This window comes from Dromiciops gliroides, chromosome 6 (assembly GCF_019393635.1).
Source record: "Dromiciops gliroides isolate mDroGli1 chromosome 6, mDroGli1.pri, whole genome shotgun sequence".
NCBI lineage: Eukaryota > Metazoa > Chordata > Mammalia > Microbiotheria > Microbiotheriidae > Dromiciops > Dromiciops gliroides.
This window is the reverse complement of record NC_057866.1, coordinates 211,047,881-211,071,358: the sequence shown is the minus strand read 5'-3', so window position 1 is coordinate 211,071,358 and position 23,478 is coordinate 211,047,881. Positions and strand designations below refer to the sequence as shown.

The 23,478-nt window shown below is 39.5% G+C and overlaps 1 protein-coding gene across 1 annotated transcript in view; it reads right to left on the bottom strand.

Moving 5' to 3' along the window:
* The window catches only part of FAM149A (family with sequence similarity 149 member A), a 68,617-nt gene that overhangs the window by 8,326 nt on the left and 36,813 nt on the right, over positions 1-23,478 (bottom strand). The window contains exons 3-10 of the mRNA XM_043971209.1: positions 22,849-22,987; positions 21,742-21,884; positions 18,600-18,725; positions 15,854-16,003; positions 13,895-14,085; positions 12,063-12,217; positions 5,059-5,162; positions 3,698-3,925 (exon numbers count right to left, since the gene is read on the bottom strand). Coding sequence (XP_043827144.1) covers positions 3,698-3,925; positions 5,059-5,162; positions 12,063-12,217; positions 13,895-14,085; positions 15,854-16,003; positions 18,600-18,725; positions 21,742-21,884; positions 22,849-22,987 — 1,236 coding nt within the window. The remainder of the gene's footprint in view (positions 1-3,697; positions 3,926-5,058; positions 5,163-12,062; positions 12,218-13,894; positions 14,086-15,853; positions 16,004-18,599; positions 18,726-21,741; positions 21,885-22,848; positions 22,988-23,478) is intronic.

Genomic DNA, 23,478 nt, shown 5'->3' with positions numbered 1-23,478 from the left:
CCCCCTGAGTATTGGCAACTAGACAAATTTGAGTCTTTTTTCAAAGCTCCCCTAGAAAATAAGCATTAGGAAGGGCTGGCAGAAAGAAATTTCGGCAGAAATGGTGGAAAAGCTCTTTGCATACAACTCACAGGAAATAATGTATGTTAGAAAATGAAGGGATATGGGACACTGAAGGAGGCAGCTATGTGGCCCCTCTCTCTCTTCCCTCTATCCTGGGTATGTAGGGCTTCTGAACTTTATTTAGTAGCTGTGTGCTCTCTTTCTCTCTGACATTTAATATGCTTTAATAAATACTTAATGCCCCTCCCCAAAAGAAAATGAAGTCATAGGAAACCAAGAAAAAAATAATTTTAGATGGTGAACATTCCATTTCCTTACCACCTTTAAGTACCCCTCAAGCCCATTGTTAATTAACTTACTTCTCAAATGGATCTGTGATCTCATCAATTTGAAAGTTTCCCACAAGCCATGTAGAACACAATCTGACCATGCCTGCCCACCCTGGGGGACTCGTCTGTGTACTCCTATAAGTATCCATGTACTCCCAGAATGTACCCACCCAATCAAGGTCTATATCAATTTCTCCTGATATCATAAAAACACCACTGGGGCACGGTGACTACCCATCTGTTGTCCCTTACCACATGACAAGTCCTATTTGTTTTCCTATCATACATTTCTCAGATGAAATTAAAATGAATATCATATAGACAACAAGGGAGAGGTGCATGGTGGCATACATTAAAAGTAATGTGGAACTTGAGGGAGGATTTGGGTTTTTTTGTTGTTGTTTTTTGGTGGAGCAATGAGGGTTAAGTGATTTGCCCAGAGTCACATAGCTAGTGAGTGTCTGAGGTCAGATTTGAACTCAGGTCCCCCTGAATCCAGGGCTGGTGCTTTATCCACGGCGCCACCTAGCTGCCCCTTAATCATTGTTTTGTTTTGTTGTTTTTGTAGGGCAATGAGGGTTAAGCGACTTTCCCAAGGTCACACAGCTAGTAAGTGTCAGGTGTCTGAGGTAGGATTTAAATTCAGGTCCTCCTGAATCCAGGGCTGGTGCTTTATCCACTGTACCACCTAGTTGCATAATGGGGAACTTGAAAGAAAAAAAGGTATGGCAGAGGTCATCAGGGACATATATTACCTACTTTATCCATTTTCTTCCTTGCATTTTCCCCAGATGCCTATGTCTTACATACTTTCCCATTTCAAATTAAGCTACCTGAGTTACAAACTTGCAGACACTTAATAGCTGTATTATACTGGACAAATCACTTTGTCCTCTCCATACCTCAGTTTCCTTATGAGGAGATTGGACTCAATGGCCTCTAAGGCGCTTTCCAATTCTAAATCTGTGATACTATGACCTATGACCCTGAAAGAGGTCAAGTTTGTTTCCATGTTCTTTTCTGTGATAAATGTCAAGTATTCAAAATGTTCAGGACTCATTTAAAGAAAGAGCTATACCCCAGAGAACCACAAACTCCAGGGAATCGATGAATAGATTTCACTGGGTCCTTGGACTTGAATGAAAAAAAAAATCATTATTTTCACTAAATTTTGATTTCCTTGGTAATCCTATTTTTAAAAGTTTATGAATTTAAAAACATGAGGAATTCATAGGTTTCACCACATTTCCAGAGGGGTTCATAACTCACTCAAAAAATCAATATGAACTCCTAATTTAGAGACATTTAATCAATGACCCCCTCCTAGATCACTGCCTTGACTTGGTGGAGGGACTTATGTAGCTCAATGAAACTATGAGCTATGTCATGAAAGGTTACCCATGAAGGCTTACTCTTTTTTTTTTCTTTCTTTCTTTTTTTTTTTTAAAGAGGCAGTTGGGGTTAAGTGACTTGCCCCGGGGCCACACAGCTAGTAAGTGTCAAGTGTCTGAGGTCGGATTTGAACTCAGGTCTTCCTGACTCCAGGGCCAGTGCTCTATCCACTGCGCCACCTAGCTGCCCCAGGGTTACTCTTCATAGTGAAGAGTTCTAACAAAAGGTGAGCCACTGGAGAAGGAAATGGCAAACCACTCCAGCATCTTTGCAAAAAGAAACAAAAGAAACAAAAGAAAACAACAAGACTAAACAACAACACAAACAACCCATGGACAGTATTAAAATGTTAGTTTTTTTTAAATGACATCAGAAGATGAGCCCCTCAGGTCAGAAGGTATCCAATATGTTATTAGGGAAGAGCATTGGAAAGCTACAAATAGCTCCCCAAAGAGTGAAGTATCTGGGTTAGAACCGAAAGAAAGTTCTGCTGTAGATGTATCTAGTGACAAAAGGAAAGCCCAATGCTATAAAGATCAATATTGCATAGGAACCTGGAATTTGGTCAAAAGGGGGATGAAAAGATTAAAGATTGATATCTTGGGTGTCAATGAACTTAAATAGACAGGAATGGGTGAATTTAATTGAGGTGATCATTACGTATACTACTGTGGAAAAGAATCTCTAAGATGAAATGGAGTAGCCTTCATAGTCAATAAAAAGATGAGAAAATCAGTACTGAGGAACAGTCTTAAAAATAGCGGAATGATATCTGTTCAAATCCAAGGCAAACTGTTCAACCTCAAAGTAATACAAGTCTGTTCCCCAACCGCTGGTTCTGAAGAGGCCAAAGTTACTCAGTTCTATGAAGACTATACCACCTTCTAGAAATAACACTTTTTTAAATGTCATATTCATCACTGGGGATTGGAATGCATACGTAGGCAATCAAATGATAATTGGAATAACAGGAAAGTTTGACTATGGAGTACAAAATGAAGCAGAGTAGAGACTAATAGAGTTTTGTTGAGATAACTCTCTGGTCCTATCAAATACTGTTTTTGAACAACCCAAAAGGTGACTCTACACATGGACATCCTCTAATATATATATATATATATATATATATATATATAAAATACCAAAATCAGATCTATTATATACATTGCAGCCAAAGGTAGGGAAGCTCTATACAGTCAGTTAGAACAAGGCCTGGAGCTGACTGTGGCTCAGATTATGAGCTTCTTATTGCAACATTTAGACTCAAATTAAGGAAAGTAGGGAAAACTTTTGAGAGTTCTTTGGAGAAGGACAAGGAGATCAAATCAATTCATACTTAAAGAAATTGACTCTGACTATTCACTGGAAGAACAAAGCTTAAAAATGTTGGCCACATAATGAGAAGACAGAACTCACTAGAAAAGACTTTGATGCTGGGAAAGATTAAAGGCAAAAGAAGAAGGGGGTGGCAGAGAATGAGATGGCTAGATAGTATCATGGAAGCAATGAACATGAGCATGACTTTGGGAGGTAGTGGAGGACAGGAGGGTCTACAGTCCAAGGGATCATGAAGAGTTGGACATGCTTGGACAACTGAACAAAAACAATCAACAAGCATTAATTAAGGACCTACCATGTGCCAGACACTGTGTTAAATACCAGGGATGCAAAGAAAGACAAAAAATTATCCCTGCTCTGAAGGAACTCACAATCTAATGGGGGAGTTGACATAAAAACAACAATGTACAAACAAAATACATACAGGAAAAATTCGAATTAATCTCAGAGGGAAATCACTTAAGATTTCAACTTCTACAAGAGAGCATCTGTTTTTTCTCCCCTCAGTCATGATGGGGAAAAATGCCTTTGCTCGAGTTAATTGTTCAGTTTAACAAGAAGGAAACAAGACTCACAGCTTAGTGCCCCTGAGAACTTTATCACTGTGCACATTGGAGGTTTTCAATTGATGCGGATCTGAAGAGAGAGATGGCAGCCTCCTGTGAGCAGGTGTTTTCCTTGCAGATGTAGGTGGCACCCGAGACGAGGAGAGAACACTGTGATCTGAGATTTGTCCCAACTGATACCGGGTGGAGGAGAGAACATTGGACCCTACAACCAGCAATCTGTCTTCTTGGTCGTGCCTAGGAAGAAAGCTCAATTTATTTACTGCTCCCACCTGGATCAAAGAACTCTGGTAAAATGCACTTAGGTTTTTCACTGCTTACATTTTTTTTTTTTTGGTGAGGCAATCAGGGTCAAGTGACTTACCCAGGGTCACACAGCTAGTAAGTGTCTGAGGCCAGATTTGAACTTGGGTCCTCCTGAATCCAGGGCTGGTGCTCTATCCACTGCGCCACCTAGCTGCCCCGCTGCTTACAATTTTTAAAATCCCAGCATCCAAAGGGTTAATTTAAAGAGTGTCCTCCATTTTACCTTTTTCATTTTTTCCACTTCTCCCACATTCTTCTTATGCTATGGATTTCATGGGACACCAGCCTTGAGGCTAAGTGTCAGCTATCAATTACCTCCACTGGCCCATTCTTCCCTGACTTGGTTCTCTCAGTTTATATTATAAAACTGGAGTCCATAAGGCTAGGCATAGATCAAGAGAAGAGGTGAGTATAGAGGTTAGGAGATAACAGAGTATAGGTGAAAGGAAGAGAAATAGGATTTGGGGGTTAGATTAGACCCCAGGTTATTGAGCTTTTTCAGTTCAATGGACCCCTTTTCAGTCTAGGCCTGTCAACTCCTTCTCTCAATGTTTTTAGATGCATAAAATAAAATATATGGAACTGCAAAGGAAACTCATTATATTGAAATAAAGATGTAAATTTTTTCCCCATCGAAGTTCCCAGACCCCCTAAAATCTACCCATGGAGCCCAGGTTAAGAACCCCTGGACTAGGTAATTTCTATAAGATTCTTTCCAACAAAATTCCATGAGGTCATGAGTCAAGAAACCTGAGTTCAGGTTCTTGCACTATCACTAAATAGCTGAGTGATATTGGGCAAGTCTCCCAACTTTCCCAACTTTAGGGGTTTTGGCTAAATGGTCTCTCAAGTTGCATCTAGCTCTGACATTCTGTCCCTCTTTGGCCCTGGTAACAAAGAGTCACAGAGACATGAGCTTACGGTATTTACAATCCCCAGGCTGTTTCTCTCAGCCAGGAAGTTAGGCATATTTGTTTACAACTAAATGATGTCTCTCACAGCCTTCCTATCCCCAAAAGCTTTAGACACTGGAGAGTTAAGGCTGGGTCATTTCCCACACTTACAGTGTTCTGTCTGCAAAATATGTGTGTCTCTGTTGAAGGGGTTTCGCTTGAATTGTCATCACACCATTTAGATCACTGTAAAAACTACTGGAGAAGCAATGGTTCTAGAGAAAGAAATAAAAATGAAAGTTATCATCCTCCGTATTATTTTTCAGTTTCATAAATTGATATGACCAAGAGTAAAAACAATCTGTCCCCCTGGTGGAGATGAGACATTCTGCATTTCGCCGGGCCAGTCTTTGGATAACAAGCACCGTGTGTTGCTGGATTTTCCTTGCAGCCTTTTCAGCTTGGGGGATGGGGGTGGGGGTAGTGTTTTAGTCTAAAGGCCCAGTCTTCTAGAAACCTGGGCCCCCTGTACCATGATCCAGGATCAGAGTAGGTCAGCCAGTGGACAGTCCAAGAGGTACACTGTTAACCCTTAAAATCTATAACTTCAAGAAGAGGGACTCTAGTGTTTATAGTACAGGATATTTGGGAGTAGGAGGCGGGAAAGTGAGAGTGGGATTGGACAAGAATCAATCATAATGAGAAGTCATGGAGGAGTTCCAGTCAGTATCAAGACTGATGAAATCCTGGATATGCCCACGTATCAAAAGACTACAATTTCAAAATAATGTAGGGATGAACAAGATACACCTTTTGTTGTTTAGGTTCTTTTCAGTTGTGCCTGAAACCCTGTTTGGGGTTTTATTGGCAAAGATAATAGAGTGCTTTCTCATTTCTTTCTCCAGCTCATTTTACACATGAGGAAAGTGAGGCGAACAGAGTTAAGTGGCTTGCTCAGGGTCACACAGTTAGTAAGTGTCTGAGGCCAGATTTGAACTCAGGAAGATGAGTCTTTCTGACACCAGACCTGGTGATCTAATTACCATGCCACCAAGCTGCCCCAAAAGTTACAGCTATCTTTTGTTAATATCTACCTTTCCCATAAAATCATCAAAAGAATAATGTAATAGCAATAAATAGTATTTCTTAGCACTCTACTTTAGTTCAAGGATCAATGCAACCCTTCTGCGTTTCCAAATGTGTCTATGGGAGGGGGAAAGGGTGTTGGTTGGCAATAATAACATGAAAAAAAATAGATTTAATTCTTTGAAATCAATTAGTTTAATTGCAAATAGTTATAGTTTAGGTGATTCTATTGATGTTTAACATTCAGTTTTTAATAGATCATTTATAGTTCAAATAAAAAAGAATAAATACAGTTACTCTACACTAATAATAGCTCCCATTTATGTAACTCTTGAAAGTTTGCAAAGCATTTTGCAAATACCTCATTTGATCCTCACAACAGTCCCATGGGGTAGGACATTTTAATATCTCCATTCTAGTACATGCAACCCTCACGTCATATACAAAAACTTAATTGTTAGAAACCAAAATCAGAACTGCTTTGTATCTCATCAGTCCCTTGAGCATTCATGTGCCAGGCCTGGAGTTAGGAATACCTGAGTTAAAATTCAGCCTCACACACTTACAAGCTGCATGACTCTAGGCAAGTCACTTAACTCTGACTCAGCTTCCTCATCTTTAAAATTAGCTGAAGAATGAAATAGCAAACTAGTTGAGTACTTTTGCCAAAAAAAAAAACCAAATGGGGTCACATAGAGTTGGACATGATAGAAATAATTGAATAGCAACTCTCTCATATATATGTGCATGTATTATATTTATAAATAAGTTTATATATTTAAGTATATATAAAAATATATACTTCTATGCCATTTTGAATATTTTAAGATCAGTTATTTTCCGGGTTGAAGCAGCATGGTATAGTTCAGTAGTATCAAACTCAAACAGAAATGGGGACTACTAAACCCTACATAAGAATCCCTGTGGGTTGTAGATTGTCTTAGAAAACCACATATGGTTATGTATTTCCTTTTTCTTTTTCAAAATAACACATCAACACATTAAAATCAGATAGGAGCTACATTATAATCTGGTTTGGGCCTCACTTGGAACTGTTGTGAGTCCCATGTTTGACACCTTTGGTGTAGTGAATAAAGTGATCTCTGGAGAGCAAGGAAAACCTGAGCCCAAGTACTGCCACTAACAGACTGGCTATGTGACCCTAGGCTAATCACTGCAAGTCTTGGCATCCTGGGCAACTTTTTGTTTTTGTTTTTGTTTGTTTGCGGGTTTTTTGTTTGTTTGGTTTTGGTTTTGGTTTGGGGTTTTTTTGTAAGTGTCAAATGTCTGAGGCTGGATTTGAACTCAGGTCCTCCTGAATCTAAAGCTGGTGCTTTATCCACTGCACTATTAAGCTGCCCCCTGGGCAACTTTTAAAGAGTATAATTTGCAAAGGAAGTGCTGACTTGCATTGGTACAGGAGTTTCCCACACCAAGGAGATCACAGGTCCAGGTTCACTGTCTCAATCCTCATTTCCTACAATATTTACAATGTAAAGAGAGTAATATGGCAGACTAGACAGAGAGGTGGCCTCAAAGTTATGAAGGCATTCTAGTGTTTAGCATAGTACTTGGTAAACAGTAGGCACTTTATGAATGTTTATTGGCTGATTGATTGACTGGTAGAGCAGGTAACAATGCACTACAATCAGGGGCCACTCCAAACCCTGTGACTGTCTTTCATGCTTGGCCAGTTCTCAACCTTGGATCACCCTCATCATCCACCAGCTGGCCTCCTACTCAAACTGTGGTGCTGAGGAAATCACAGAATTATGCAGACAAGAACATAGAAACATTCAAATTATCTACACCCACCTTGGCGTATTGGCAATCCCTTTTAAAATTCCTCCCTGATTCACTTTTATGCACTCCACAGAAATGATTACATTTTCCTCTCTTTTCCAACTCCATATTCTTCCCTCCTCAGAAAATGACTGATTGCCTTCTAATTAACTGATAAAAATAAGGACACCCTTTATGAGTTCCCTTATCTCCCTTATTCCATATTTCAAATTCACTCAATTCTTAGCCTTTGCTTCAATCTCCTAGAAAGTTGCTCCCAATATTTTACTTAACAACTAGTATTAAGAGAACATTTTAAGGTTTGGAAAGTACTTTAAAAATATTATCTTATATATTCTTACAACAAACCTGTGAGATAGGTGCTATTATTATCCTCCCCCCTCCCATTTTACAAATGAAGAAACTGAGGCAGAGAGAGGTTGAGTAAGCTATTGTCTAAAGCTGGATTTAAATTGTCCTCCTGGCTGCAGGTGTAGATCTCTTTCTGTTGTATTACCTCATTCCCTCAATCCCATTCATCCTTTCTCACCTCCTCCAGAAGCTTGCCCTTTCCTACCATTCCCTCTATCATCACCTCCTTTTGAATGGCTGTTTTCCTGCTTCCTGCCATAGTCTTCCTCATCTTTAAAACATTTTCACTTGACCAATTCCCTTGATATCCCTTCAAGCCATTGTTGTGTTTCATTTCTCTCCTTTCCACTGCCCAGTGCCCACCATATTCCCTTCTTCACCACCCACTCAGTTCTCAATCCCTTCCATTCAGGTTTCTGACCCCATTAATGAACAGAAACTGTCCTATTCAAGGTTACACATGAGCTCTTATCTGCCAAAACCAGTGGCTTTTTCTCAATCCTTTCTGCAAATTATTGTGACACTGTTGACTGCCACATTTTCTCCTTAGGTTCCATGACAATGCTCTCTACCACTTCCTCTTCCTCTATATCTATTCTTTTACAAACTTCTTTTCCTGGCTCCTCTATCTCTTACCCTTTAAGGATAGTTCGACCTTAAGGCTGTATTCTGGGTCATAGTTTCTCTTTATGCTCTCAATTAGTGATTTTATTTACTCCCATAGGATCAATTATATTATCTTTGTGCATATAACTCCGTAATTTATATATCCGGCCTCCCAACACTAATCCCACATGGCCAATTGCATGATGATTAACTCTAACCAGATGTCTCATTGACATATCAAACTCAACTGTTTAAAACAAAAGATCATCTTTTAAAAAATGCCCTTCTTGAGGGCAACTAGGTGGCGCAGTGGATAGAGCACCGGCCCTGGAGTCAGGAGTACCTGAGTTCAAATCTGGCCTCAGACACTTGACACTTACTAGTGTGTGACCCTGGGCAAGGCACTTAACCCTCATTGCCCCGACAAAAAAAGAAAGAAAGAAAGAAAGGAAAATAAGGGAAGGGAAAGGAAGAAAAGAAATATCAGTTCAGCAGCTGTGTGGAGACTGAATTGAAGAGGACACTAGAAACAAGGAGGTCAATTAGGACCCTATTACAACAATCCAGGAAACAGATAATTGGTGCCTGAACTAGGATTGTTGTGGTGTGATTAACGAGGAGGGAATGAACTCAATAGATGTTGAAGAGGTGAAATGGGTAAGACTGGGGAAATTATTGGGTATGAAAAGTTAAATGAGAGAATAGAGTCAAAGATGACTTCTAGGTGGTGAACCTAAGTAACTAGAAGAATAGTGCTACTCCCTTACAGAATTAGGGAAATTCAAAAGAGGGGGAAATATAAATAGTTCTATCTTGGATATATTGAATTTGCAATGCCTGCAGAACATAGTGATGGAAATGCCCAACGCCCATTAGAAATAAGTGATTGGAGCTCAGTAAAGAGATAACTATTGAATGATGTGAGAGTCCCATGCATAGAGATGGTAGTAGAATCCCCAGGAGCTGAATGGACCACTAAAAGACTGAGTAGGCAGAGCAGGAATTGTCTATCTTTTGTGTCATGGACCCTTATGGTAGTTTGGTGAAACTTATGGACCCTTTCTCAGAAGAATGTTTTTAAATGCATAAAATAATATACATAGAATTACAAGGGAAACCAATTGTATCGAAATATAGCTATCAAACAACAATTTAAAACAAGCCCGCAGACTCCAGGTTAAGAACTCCCTGTAGAGAGTGAGAATAAGGAGAAGGCCCAAGATAGAGTTGAAGTTTCCAAGAAAGATGACAGAGGAAGACTGTGAGGTAGATTCCAAAGTCATGGAGAAAGATGGAAGACATTGTAATGTTAACATGGGCAAGTAAGAAGCCATGTCATGCACTGAGGCTAAAGTAAAGGAAGAAAAAGATGGAAAAGGCTATAGATGAGTTTGGAAATGTAGAAAATGGGACACACAGGAGCTCACAACAAATGGTTTCCATCTTCTTAGTAAAGTATGGGGGCAAGGTCACCTGATTTAAAAAATAGGGTGGAAATGGAAGTGGAGACTTGAGGTTTGGAATAGGTGCCAGAAAACAAACAAGACAAATACAAAGGATTCTGGGCAGCCGTGATGGTCCGGTTGAAGTCACAAAGCATAAATTTGAAGTGGACCATTGTTACACCATGACTTGGTTGCCTGATAAGAGAAACAGAGGTAATGTATTGTATCTCAGGGGTCAAAAATAGCAAAAGGACAAGGGAATAAGGGACTGAAGAGTGAAGAATGGTGCTTTGTTGAACTGAACAACTTATGCGGTGAGGGCTGTGCAAAGAGAGACATGAAACCAGTGGACTTTGAAAAATGGATGAAATGGCCAAGCAGAGGTCATGATGAGGAAGAAGAGAGAGAGTTTAGAAGGAGGAGAATAGTAGGATGGGAACACAAGAGGGTTTGATCATAGAAGGAAATTTTTGGAATTCAACACCTTGGAATTGGAGCAGTTATGGGGGAGATGAGATCAAGAGTGGTGACCACCCTTGTGGGTGGTTGACAAAGGGCAGAAAAAAATCTCCCTCTTCTATGACACCCTCTGAACCATGAAATTTAGCACTTAAAAGTTAGTCTTTGATCTTGTGTCATGCCTTTGACTCATTTCCCCAAATGTCTTATATTTGTTCTGAATTCCCCCTCAGGGATCACATAGATGGTATTCAATAAACACCTGTTGATTTTTCTGTCCAATTTGTAAGGCTATGGATTCTTCTCCCTTTTTTTCCCTAGCTGCAATGGATAGGGTCCTAGAACCTGGAGTCAGGAAGGATCCCTGAGTACAAATATGGCCTCAGACACTAGCTGTGTGACCTGGAGCACGTCATTTAACCACCATCTGCCTCAGTTTCCTTAACTGAAAAATGAGGATCATAATAGCACCTACCTCCCACTGTTGCTGTGAGGCTCAAATGAGATAATATTTGCAAAGCCCTTAGTACAGTACCTGGCACATAGTGGGCACTTATATAAATACATATTCCCTTCCCACCTTTTTATTACTCTGAAAATTATGTAAAATCAATTTAAGAACAAAATATTCTCCACCCCTACCATGTAAACAAAGCAAAAAAGGAGAAACTGAGGCAGCATGGCATAGTAACTAGACTGATGGCCCTGGAATAAAGAAGACTCAGGTTCTACCACCAACACTTAATAGTTCTGTGATCATTGGCTAGTTACATTCAATGTTCTGAGCCTCAGTTTTCTTCATCTGTGAAATGGGGATAATAAATCAACCTGTAATAAATCTACCTCACAAAGATGAAACTTCATAAGACTCTATAAAGTTCTATATAAATGTCAGTTACTGCTGTTAGCAGAAACCTAGGAATCAGAAGATACGGTTTTTCCTCCCAGTTCCATCACAGACTAGTTGTGTGACTCTGGACAAGGCACTATGATTGTCTGGACCTCTACTCCCTCATCTGCAAATTGGACTCTCTTATGATCTCTTTCATCTCCCAAATACAGGACTCTATAATCTTTTTATCTTTCAATCAAGAAGAACATTTCTTCCACTGACTGTTTTTCAAATATAAATGGATTAGAGTTCAGAAAGCTCCTAATTTTTTTTTCAGGGCAAAGGGGGTTAAGTGACTTGCCCAGGGTCACACAGCTAGTAAGTGTCAAGTGTCTGAGGCCGCATTTGAACTCAGGTCTTCCTGAATCCCGGGCTGGTGCTCTATCCACTGTGCCATCTAGCTGCCCCAGAAAGAACCTATTTTTAAGTTTGGTCCTTCTGAAAGAAGGTTCTAATGGAACTATCTCAACTTTAAAAAAACTAAGAGAAGCTTCCAGGATAGAAGAATAGAACTGAACAGAAAAACATCTGACCTGAGACGGACCCAGATGAGAACCCAGAGACATGCTGTGTGTCTCAGAACCTCTGGAAGGGGGAACACTTGATGGATTGGGTGGGATACGGGAACTTGGTAGTTTTGCCAGTTTAATTCCAGCTGTCTTCAAGTTTTCTCTCTGTTTACTTCCTCCTGGAACAAAATTAAGTGTAAATACAATCCAAAAATATAAGCATTTATCCAATGTATACAATTCTGTAGTTTTTCAAGATCTATCTACCAGTTAAGAGAATTGTCAGCTTCGCCTTTATTAGCAGTAAAGAAACAAACTAAAATCCTTCATTTTCTGATATCAGAAAGCCCTTTTAGTCTCCTCAGTCAGAAAAGAAAATGCATCCAATAGTCAAGGAGCATTCCATTCAGTCCAATTCAACAAAGCACCTGTTGTCTGCAAAGCCTTGTGTGAAGGACTGGACTCATAATGAAAAGCAAAGAAGGAGCCACTGATTCTTTTTGCCATTTGTACCCATTCTGAAGGGAAGCTAAGTGGTTCAGTAGATATAGCACTGGGCTTGGAATTAGGAAGACTCATCTTCATGAGTTCAAATCTGGCCTCATGCATTTACTAGTTGTGTGACCCTAGGCCAGTTACATAAACTTGTTTGCCTCAGTTTCCTCATCTATAAAATGAGCTGGAGAAGGAAATGGCAAATCATTCCAGGATCTCTGTCAAGAAAACCCTAAATGAGAGCACTGGCCCTGGAGTCAGGAGTACCTGAGTTCAAATCTGGCCTCAGACACTTAACATTTACTGGCTGTGTGACCCTGGGCAAGTCACTTAACCCCAAATGCCCCGCCAAAAAAAAAAAAAAACCAAGAAAAAAACAAAAACAAACAAAACAAAACAAGAAAATCCCAAATGGGGTCATGAAGAATTGGACACAACTTAAAATGACTGAAGAAAAACAACAGCAACAACAATCCATTTTGAAAGAATTGGTTTGATGTATGGATGGTATCAGGTCATGATTTATGCACAACCCTCCATGATTTTGTCGGGGGAGGGGTCTATTTTTCTCCCTCTGGAGGACTTTCCCTCCATTGGGAAAATTAGCTTTTTGGTACTAATTATGTACAAGTAGTCATCAAAATAGGTCACTATGATTTGTATTTCTGTATCATGTCAATTTTTGCCAGTCTACCAGACATTTTATTTGTTTAAATCATCTTTGGAAGCTGAACGGATGATAAAGCCAGTTATGACTTTCTTGATCAAATAAATTTCTTGAATCGTGCTTCATCACAAGTCCTCCAGTGTCAGTAAAGATATTGTACAAAATAATCTATAAAATTTTCACCCATTGAGAAAGTATTAGAACTATTATCTTGAGGAGAAAGCATGCCTTCCTTAGGACATATAATAAAGGGATGTGCCTTAAACAGAAACTGGATTGACCTGGGGAATAGTATTGCAAAGTGGGTTTTTTCCTAAGATTTTTTTAGTGCTTTTTGGTGGGTCATTCCTTCCTTCTTTCCTTCCTTTCTTTTCTTCCTTTCTTCCTTCCTTCCTTCCTCCTTCCCTCCCTTCCTCCCTCCCTCCATTCCTTCCTCTATCCCTTCCTTTCTTTCTTCCTTCCTTTCTTTTCTTTTTTCTTTCTTTTCTTCCTTTCTTCCTCCCTCCTTTCCTCCCTTCCTCCCTCCCTCCCTTCCTTCCTTCCTTTCTTCCTTTTCTTTTCTTTCTTTTCTTGCTCCCTTCCTTCCTCCCTCCTTCCCTCCCTCCCTCCCTCTCGTCTTCCCTCCCTCCCTTCCTTCCTTCCTTCCCTTTCCTTTTTAGATTAAAGTTTCACATAAAGGAGATTTCTCAAGTACCTTGAGAGGCAGTTTCCCACATTTTTCTAACCAGTTCTTCCAACATATCAACCACATTTTTCCAAGCATGATCAAACACTTCAGCAGCAGCTGCATCTTTGATGCAGTCCTCAGGAGAAATGGGAGGGGTGCCATGTTTACTCCTGTGTTGACCAACTACAGCCTTCTTGGATTCCAGACTTTCATCATCGCTTAAAAGAAAAATAAGCAAATTCTTGTTACTAAAATTGGTCCGTTTTTATTAATGAAAGAAAAAAATTCCCTTATGAACATTACTGAAAGGGTCAAACATACATTTATTTCAGTGTATTTGATTGCATCTAAATCAGAGACTAATAACAAACTAGATACCTAAGGATTAAGGATTAGTTTCAAGTCAGTGGAACATAAACTGGGTGAATAAAGGGGCCATATGGCAATAAAAAAAATCTTCACCATCTCATTGCTAAGCATAACAATTTAGAACTTTTCATATTTCTAATGCTACTGTCTTCTGAGCCTACCTCCAATTTACCCTATGTATCTCATATGTACATAGCTGTTTGCATCTTGTTTCCCCGCAATGGAATGTAAGCTCCTTCAGGGCGAGGACTGTTTTTGTTGGTGTCTGGTACATGGTGCTTAATAAATTAACTGATTGATCATCATGAAAGTCAGGGTGGCATCGTAGATAAAGGAAGTCAGGAAGATTGGAGTTTAAATATCATCCCAGACAGTGTGTGACTCTGGACAAGTCACCTGATCTCTCAGTGTTTTAGGAAACTTTCTAAGATAATGAAGTTGCACATTTCCACATTCAGGAGTTGCCTATATCAGTGAAATGTAATGTAAAAGGGGGGCGCAGCTAGGTGGCGCAGTGGATAAGGCACCAGCCTTGGATTCAGGAGGACCTGAGTTCAAACCCAGCCTCAGACACTTACTAGCTGTGTGACCCTGGGCAAGTCACTTAACCCCCATTGCCCTGAAAAAAACAAAAAAAGGAAAATAAAGAATCTTTAGGGGCAGCTAGGTGGCACAGCAGATAGAGCACTGGCCCTGTAGTCAGGAGTACCTGAGTTCAAATCCTGCCTCATACACTTGACACTTACTGGCTGTGTAACCCTGGGCAAGTCAGTTAACCCCAATTGCCTCACCAAAAAAAAAAAAAAAAAAAAAAAAAAAAAAAAAAAAAAGGAAAGAAAGAAAGGAAGGAAGGAAGAAAGAAAATAAAAGAAATGTAATGTAAAAACTTCACAGTCCCATTACTATGAATAACAATTCATATTTGTAATGCTGGTGCCTTCCAAGACTCCCTCCAATTTAACCTGTATATACCTTATATGTACATAGCTGTATACCTCCGTTTGTCTTACCCCATTAGAATGTAAGCTCCTGGGGCATCTAGGTGGTGCAGTGGATAGAGCACTGGCCCTGAATTCAGGAGTACCTGAGTTCAAATCCAGGTTCAGACACTTAACACTTACTAGCTGTGTGACCCTGGGCAAGTCACTTAACCCCAATTGCCTCACCAAAAAAAAAAAAAAAAGGGTCCTTCAGGGTGGGGATGTTTTTCTAGTGTCTGGCACATGGTAAGTGCTTAATAAGTTGACTTATTGATCATCATGAAATCATAATGAAATAACCCCTTCCCTTCTTTTCCACAGGAAGAAATCAAAGTCCAGAATCTAATTAACATTTTCCACGTCACACTGATAGTTGACTAGAGAGACAGTATTACAACTCATGAATGACTCTCTAGCATGTGCTCTTCTTAGTACACCTGTGTTAAATTACTTTGCTATAAATATGTTTGTGCAGTGCTTTGACTTCAAATCAATGGATGTTTCCAAAGGGCAGCCCCAGGAACTTGAGAATTATAGCATCATCCTAGCAAGCAAAGGGATTCGAAGACTCAAGCTCTAACTAAATGACGTCACCCTTGAAACTCTGTCCATCTTAGAGAAATGAAATTCTGCTTACGGTTCTTTTCTGTCAAAAGCAAAATACTCTTCAATTTCTCCATCCACATCATAGATCTCTTCTTGTAGGAATGAAGCAGTTATGTCAGAAACGACAGAAGGAATCTGTGTGTGATCTGCTGGGACAAGCTTAGAGCCTGAGATGCACAGCCTACAATAAGCAAAGACAAAAACATTATCTATTGTACTTGGGAAGATGTTCCAACAGTCCCAGGTTTTCATCTGCATGATCATGGCTGATGCTTTCACTCCTGTTGAAATAACATGATTTCAAAGGAAAGGATCAATCAGATCAAAATTTAGTTTTTGAAGAAATAAATACATTTTTGAAGAAATATATATTGATCAATATACATTTTGAAAGAATACATGTATTTTAAATAAACTATCAATAAATATATAGAAGAAATAAATATACTTTTTCACATATGAAATTTTTAATTGATATTTTTCTTTATATCAAGGTTATTTCAAGCTCCCTTCCTACCAACCCCCACCCCAATCTATTCCTTCCTTGTGACAGAAAAACATTTAAGCAAATTTAAATAAACTTTTTTTTTTTTTGCAGGGCAATGGGGTTTAAGTGACTTGCCCAGGGTCACACAGCTGGTAAGTGTCTGAGGCTGGGTTTGAACTCAGGTCCTCCTGAATCCAAGGCTAGTGCCTTATCCATTGCACCACCTAGCTGCCCCTAAATAAACTTTAAAAAATAAGATAAAACCTGAGCTGCACCCTTCAAAAAACAAAATCCTTAAGAGGCTTTCTATAAATTGGATAAGCACAAGTTCTTTCCTGAATAAGAGAACTCTATTTGAATGTTTCCCACTCATAGCCTCGCATCACTTCAAAAGAATATGGGTAAGGAAAATATACTGTCTGGCAGGATTTACCCTTTACTTCTCCTTTTGCCTTAACCTTGTAATAGATTGGACAAACATCATGTTCCTTGTGCCACTATGAGGTTCTATATTGGACTACCTCACAGGTAATCAAGCTATATAACTAGGGTAAGGAAACCGGAGCTTTGCTCCAGGAAGTTGACATGGGGAGGGGCAATTCTCTTTTGCCACAATCCTCAGGACCCCTGTACAATCTCTATACCTGCCACCTCACCTAGGCCACTGCACTATGATGGCCCCAACAGTACCATGGACTCACTTTTCCAAGGAATCAAGACATGGGGATCAAGAGATCAGGGATCATTTAGAGTTTGAAGAGGTCAATCTAACCAACCTCCTCATTTTAGAGGTGAGGAAACAGAGGTCCAGAGAGTGGTGTCTCACCCAAGGTTACATAGATAGTAAGCATCAGAGGCAGAATTTGAACCTGCCTCTTCTGACTCCAAAGTCAGTGAATTTTTTTCTTTAGCACATTACTTCTTCTCATCAATACTCCAAGGAATGGGGATAGGGCTCTTCTAGAGACAGTTCCCATTTCCTGAAACAAATGCTCCTAAATGAGGTACATCAGTCTCTTCCCCATCATCCTCAAATAAATTTTCCTTAAGCACCAGAATTCTGGTTGTAACATTACCAGGAATACTCTCCTCCAGTCCTTTTAAGGCCGGGGTTTAAGCCCAAGACATTTAACTGGATACCCTAATTTAATTCAGACTCGGAAAGGGGATTTTTGAGAAGCTGCTCTCTTCTCATCTTCCACCCCAATCCAAATTTCTCTCAGAGGTGCAGTTTTCTGGTGCCTTGGTCTGCCAATTGTTGGGGCAGCTAGGTGGCGCAGTGGATAGAGCACTGGCCCTGGATTCAGGAGGACCTGAGTTCAAATAGGGCCTCAGACACTTGACACTAGCTGTATGACCCTGGGCAAGTCACTTAACCCCAACTGCCTCACCGAAAAAAAAAATTGTTACTGAATGTCAATTAAGCCTCGACACCTGTACAGATGAACAGAGAGATGATCATGAGTAAGATAAACATGGGAAAAAAACCTTTCTAGAATAATTCATATAAACAATAATAGTGTAAAGAAAAAGACACCGAATGTGGTGGAAACAATATTATAACCCATCAACCTCATACAAGTTAAGCTAGGTTTTTCTTTAAAAAAAAAATAATGAAACCATCATCAAGACTTGATTGACTTGTGACTCAAGGCTCATGTGTTGCTATGACTTCCTGCTCGCCTAAGCAGAAAGAGAAACAAGGACCTCTGATGCTTGGTCAGCACACCACAATGGACAACTCAGAAGCTGGGGAACATCACTCAGCTTAATCAATTCTGGGTGTCCTCGATGTATATCCTTGTTGAATATACTTCCCTTCCCCGCCCCCCCCCCCCCCCCCCCCCCCCCCCGTGACTAAATAAATCTCCTTTTTGTAACTGTTGATTGATCTCTGAGTGACTCATTTCATTCCAACACCAAACCCAAACTACCAGGAAGCTGGCCTGAATCAGGCTCAATCCAGAACGCCAGGAAAATAGCATACATAATCACTATTGTAATGTAATGAAAACAGAACTCAGATAAATAACAATGACCAATCTTGGTCCCGGAAAATGGATGATGGAATTCATTTCTCTCCTACTGGTGCCAAGGTGGACAACTACAGAGATACAATGGTGTGTGCATGCTATAAGGTGTAGCCTTTGGGGGGCATGGTCTGCTTAGCTGCTTTGCTTGGTACAAGGGACAGCTCTATGAAAGGGGGAGAGGGGTCGGATCAGAAAGTGACAAGCATAAGAATTCAGAAGGCATCAATAAAACTTAAAGGGAAAAAAAGGAAACATACTCTTTGAGATTGTTATTGCTTTCACAGAGATCAAATGAGGGTTTGGCAGGGATGGAACTAGCAGTATTGCTTGGAAAATGTTGAAAGCCTTCATCTGTTGGAAACATGAGTTGTTTTCCTAGAACCCTGTGAGATACAAAAAAAAAAAATAGATAACAATGGCTATTAAAATAATCATAACAAGAATACCATCCTGAATAAAAAATAAAAGAACATGGTAATAGCTGAAAAGACGTTGAGAGGAAGGGACATTTTCCTCTGTAGGATTATAAATTTAGAGCTAGACCAAACCTTAGAATTCATCTAAACCAACCCTCTCCTTTTTCAAATGAGGAATCTGAGGCCCAGAGAAGTTAAGAGACTTGCCCAAGATCACACAGCTAGTAAGTAGAAGAGACAAGAATTGAACTAAGGTCCTCTCATTCTAAACCCAGAAGTCCTTCAGCTGCAATGCACACTGCTATAAGTATAAGATTTAAAAATAAGAAAATGTAAGAACATACATAAAGTGAATATACTATCTAATCTATAATTACAGCTATCACTTATATAGTACTTTAAAATTTACAAAGCACTTTATGTCTCATTTGAAACTCCCAACATCCCTGAGAGGGAGGTGCTGTTATTATCTCCTTTTTTATAGAAGGGTAAACTGAGGAAGATTTAGGTTAAGTGACTTGCTGAGAGTCACACAGCTAGCAAGTGTGTAAGGGAGGATTTGAACTCAGTTCTTCTGACTTTAGGTCCAGTGTTCCAACCATTGTGCAACCCAGCTATCTCTAGATATTCACTCATTGACATTTTGTATGTCCCTGACTATTTGAAATGACATCTACCTATTCCATGTAGCACACCTGAATAGGGTTATCGTAACCATATTCAATTAATACCTACTGATTTCTTTTACATACTTACATCATTACATACCCCAGCCCCTTGGACAGAGTGGTAGTGATGGGTTTATAATATTGTGAAGACATGGACCTTAATACGTAGACAAGATAATCTATTAGAACATGTCTATTCAGGTAAAGAAAAATAGTATACTGGGCAATGAAGATGAGTTTGCAAATGCATTTCTTTCTAGTCTGGCCCAGCTTTTTTATGTTTGTTTTTTTTTTTTGTAGGATTTTGTTTTGCTTTGTTTTGTTTTTGTGAGGCAATTGGGTTAAGTGACTTGCCCAGGGTCACACAGCTAGAGTGTAAAGTGTCTGAGGCCGGATTTGAGCCCAGGTCCTCCTGAATCCAGGGCTGGTACTCTATCCACTACGCCACCTAGCTGCTCCTGGCCCAGCTTTTATTACCATGGCTACCTTGTATCTGTTATGTATCATCACCAACTATTTCTTTAGCATCTATTCTGTGTCAGGCACTGTGCTAGGCACCGGGGATTCAAATACAATTTATGAAACAGATCCACGTAGGGGAATGCTGTCCCTCTGATATACTAAAAACCCAGTAAAGTCAGGAATGGATACTTTCTTGCCTCTGAATCCTCAGTACCCTGCACTATACCTATTATAGAATAGGTAGTTAATAAAGGCTTGTTGAGTGATTTCCACATAACAATATAGAATGAAGGTTATTGAGATTTATTTTCCATTTAGAGCTAGGGGAATATTAAAAACATAGCCACCTGAGAACTGAGGTCAGCAATTCTCCCTTTGTGTACTTCCTAAATTCTCCAACTTCAGTATACTTATTCAGACTGACATCTCCCTAAGTAAAAGATTCATTAATATCATAAATTTAATTTTTATTATAGATGCTATGCCTTCCAGGAGAGGCATCAGGTTGTCTACATCAGTAGTGTCAAGCTCAAATAGAAAAGGGGGCCACTAAAACACAAATAAGGATCCCTATGGAGACATATTGACTTAGAAAACCACATATTAACTTTATCTATGTTCATGTGGGCAACTAGGTGGCACAGTGAATAGATCATTGTATCTGGAGTCAAGAAGACCTGAGTTCAAGTCCTCAAACATTTCCTAAATGTGTGACCCTGGACAAGTCATTTAACCCTGTTTGCCTCAATGTCTTCATCTGTAAAATGAGCTGGAGAAGGAAATGACAAACCACTCTAGTTTCCTTGCCAAGTGTAAGGGACTAAAATTCTAGCTAGTCTGTCTAAAATATCTAGTGAGTGGTCGCCAATAAATTATAAGCTTTAGCAATAGTTTATATCTTTAAGCATTTATTAAGGAGAATAAGAATTTGGTGAAGAGAGAGAGAGAAAGGCCTAGATTCATCTATCTATTAAAGGGAGAGCGCATTTTTTTAGCTCCATTCTCTACCAGAGTCCTCACAAAAGAGAGTGAGAGAGCCAGCCTCTCTCCCTCTTCCTCCCACAAGCAAACATCACTTCCTGCCGCCAAAGAAAAGCTACATGCCTTGCCCTCAGGTGCCTTCTCCTCATGGTGGAGCTTTCCTATAGAAAGTCTCCAGCAGGTGGCATCATTCCAATTGTTACACAAGAAAACTCTAAATGGGTTCATGAAGAGTCAAACACAACTGAAATAACTAAACAATACAATAAAATATTATGTTGTATTTTTAAAAAATATTTCCCAGTTATAGTTTAGTCAGGATGCATTTGGGAGAATGGCTGGAAGCATGTTTGACCTCTGGTCTACATCGTTTCAGTACAACATAGAGAATTATTTAGATATTTTTATATTCCCCAAGGTTTTGCAACAGAGGGACCAATGAGAAGACCCTGGATGCATTTACGAGCCAATAGGGTTCTTTCACTAATGTTTTTTAAAAGCATCCACTGTATATCATCAACATTATGGGTTGATCAACAGTGATAGACTAGATTCTTCTCACCAATACAATGGTACAAGAAAGTTCCAAAGGATTCATGATAGAAAAAAACTCTCCAAATCCAGAAGAAAAAAAAAAAAAAGAACTGTGGAGTATGGATGCTGATTGAACTATATTATTTCTTTTGTTTTTGGTGCTGTTGTTTTTCTTTTTTGAGGTTTTTCCTTTTTGCTCTGATTCTTCTCTTATAACATGACTAATGCAGAAATATGCTTGACGTTATTATATATATGTGTATATGTGTGTATATATATGTGTGTGTGTATATATATATATATATATATATATATATATCACTCCGCACTCCTTTTACCTGAGATGAAGTGACCTTCTTGTCCACTCCTCACATTCTGCCTGAAGATTCTTGCAGTGAGGACTGATCTTTCCTTCAAAGAGCATTTCATCCACCTTTTGGAATAACTGCTGAACTTTCAGTGTTGTGGCTTTATCATACTCCTAAAGCAGTGACACAAGTGGAAGTTTGTTGGTTTGTTTTAATTTCCTTAGGAAGGAAATTTATAAGCTGAAAATGTACTTGAATTTAGTGGGGGTATTAATCTCTTAAAAGATACCACAGTTACCCTCAAGGGTGTGTCCAATTCCTATTAAAAGTCACATTGGTACAGGTTTGTCCTGAAATTCATGAGCAGAATGGAATCATTTGGTATTCCACCTAGATCTGGAAGGAACTTAGGAAGTCATCTATTCATAGGATCCTCAATCGGGAGGACATCACACACATCCCCTTCATTTTCCAGCCATCTAGGTGGTACCAGGGGAAGAACAGTCAAACTGGAGTCAGGACAAACTGAATTCAAATCTGACCTAAGATACTTATTTATCTGTGTGGCCCTAGGCAATTCACTTAACCACTGTCTGCCTCGCTTTCCTCCTTTGTAAAAATGAGAATAATAAGAGCACCTACCTCCAAGGGCTGGCTGATCTAAGGATGAATTAGATGATATTTGTAAAGGGTTTTGTAAACTTTAAAGTGCTATGTAAATGCCAGCCAATGTTACAAAGGAGGAAGTTTAGTGACTTGACCAAGATACTAGAGGTAGTAAGTGTCAGAGGAAGGATTTGAAACCAGGTTCTCTGATCGCAGAGCTGGTGTTCTTTCCTTCCGCTGTATCACGCTGCCTCAAATTCTGCATTCAGATCATAATTTATGAAAAAGCACATACTATGTAACAGGAACTGTGCAAGATGCTGTGGGAACATTATTTCATTTGATCCTCAAAATAATCCTGTGAGGCAGGTGATATAATCATCTCCATCTTACAGGTAAGGAAACTGAAGCAAAGTTAAGTGACTTGCCCAGGGTCATTAGAACTCAATCTTCCTGACTCCAGACCTGAGCCTCTATCCACTGTGCCACCTCACTTCCTCTATGTAAGTGATAAAATACTCATCGACATACATCATCTGTCCAAGAGGAAACCGAGCTTCGTTCAGTAGACGAACTTCTTTCCATAGTAACGCTTTGTATTCCAGACCAAGAATTATTCAAGTCTGTAGGTGTGGTGTTCCCACTTGATGAGAGAGATGAAACAGATTCACTGTAGAGGTTAAAACAAATGTGCGTGAATAACATTTAAAGAGAAAAGGGGTGCATAGGCGGCTTTGTTCCTCTTGTGGCTCATTTCTTTTTCTTTTTGTTTTTTAGCTTATTTAGCCCACCAAATTAGGTATGTCTGTATCTATCTGCAATCTGGAACTGGACCTCTCTATCTATATCCTCTACCTAAAGACCCAATTCTTCATCCTAACATGGAGGTGAACTTATAAGGCTATGCCAACAGAGGCAACCTCTGTCATGGTTTTAACAAGCAGGAAAGGGGATGAGTTTGGGAATGACCAGGTTACTGTGTGTCTGTTATCTGAGGCAGTGCCATCTTTGGTTAATTTCAGGATGGGTCATCCCCAGAAAGTTGGCCAACAAGTGATAAGTTTTTTTAGCAGAAGGCAACTCATGAAGGAGTGTCCATATTCCTTAGTAAGTAGATATTTACATGCATGTACATGCAATATTATTTATTACATATACTCT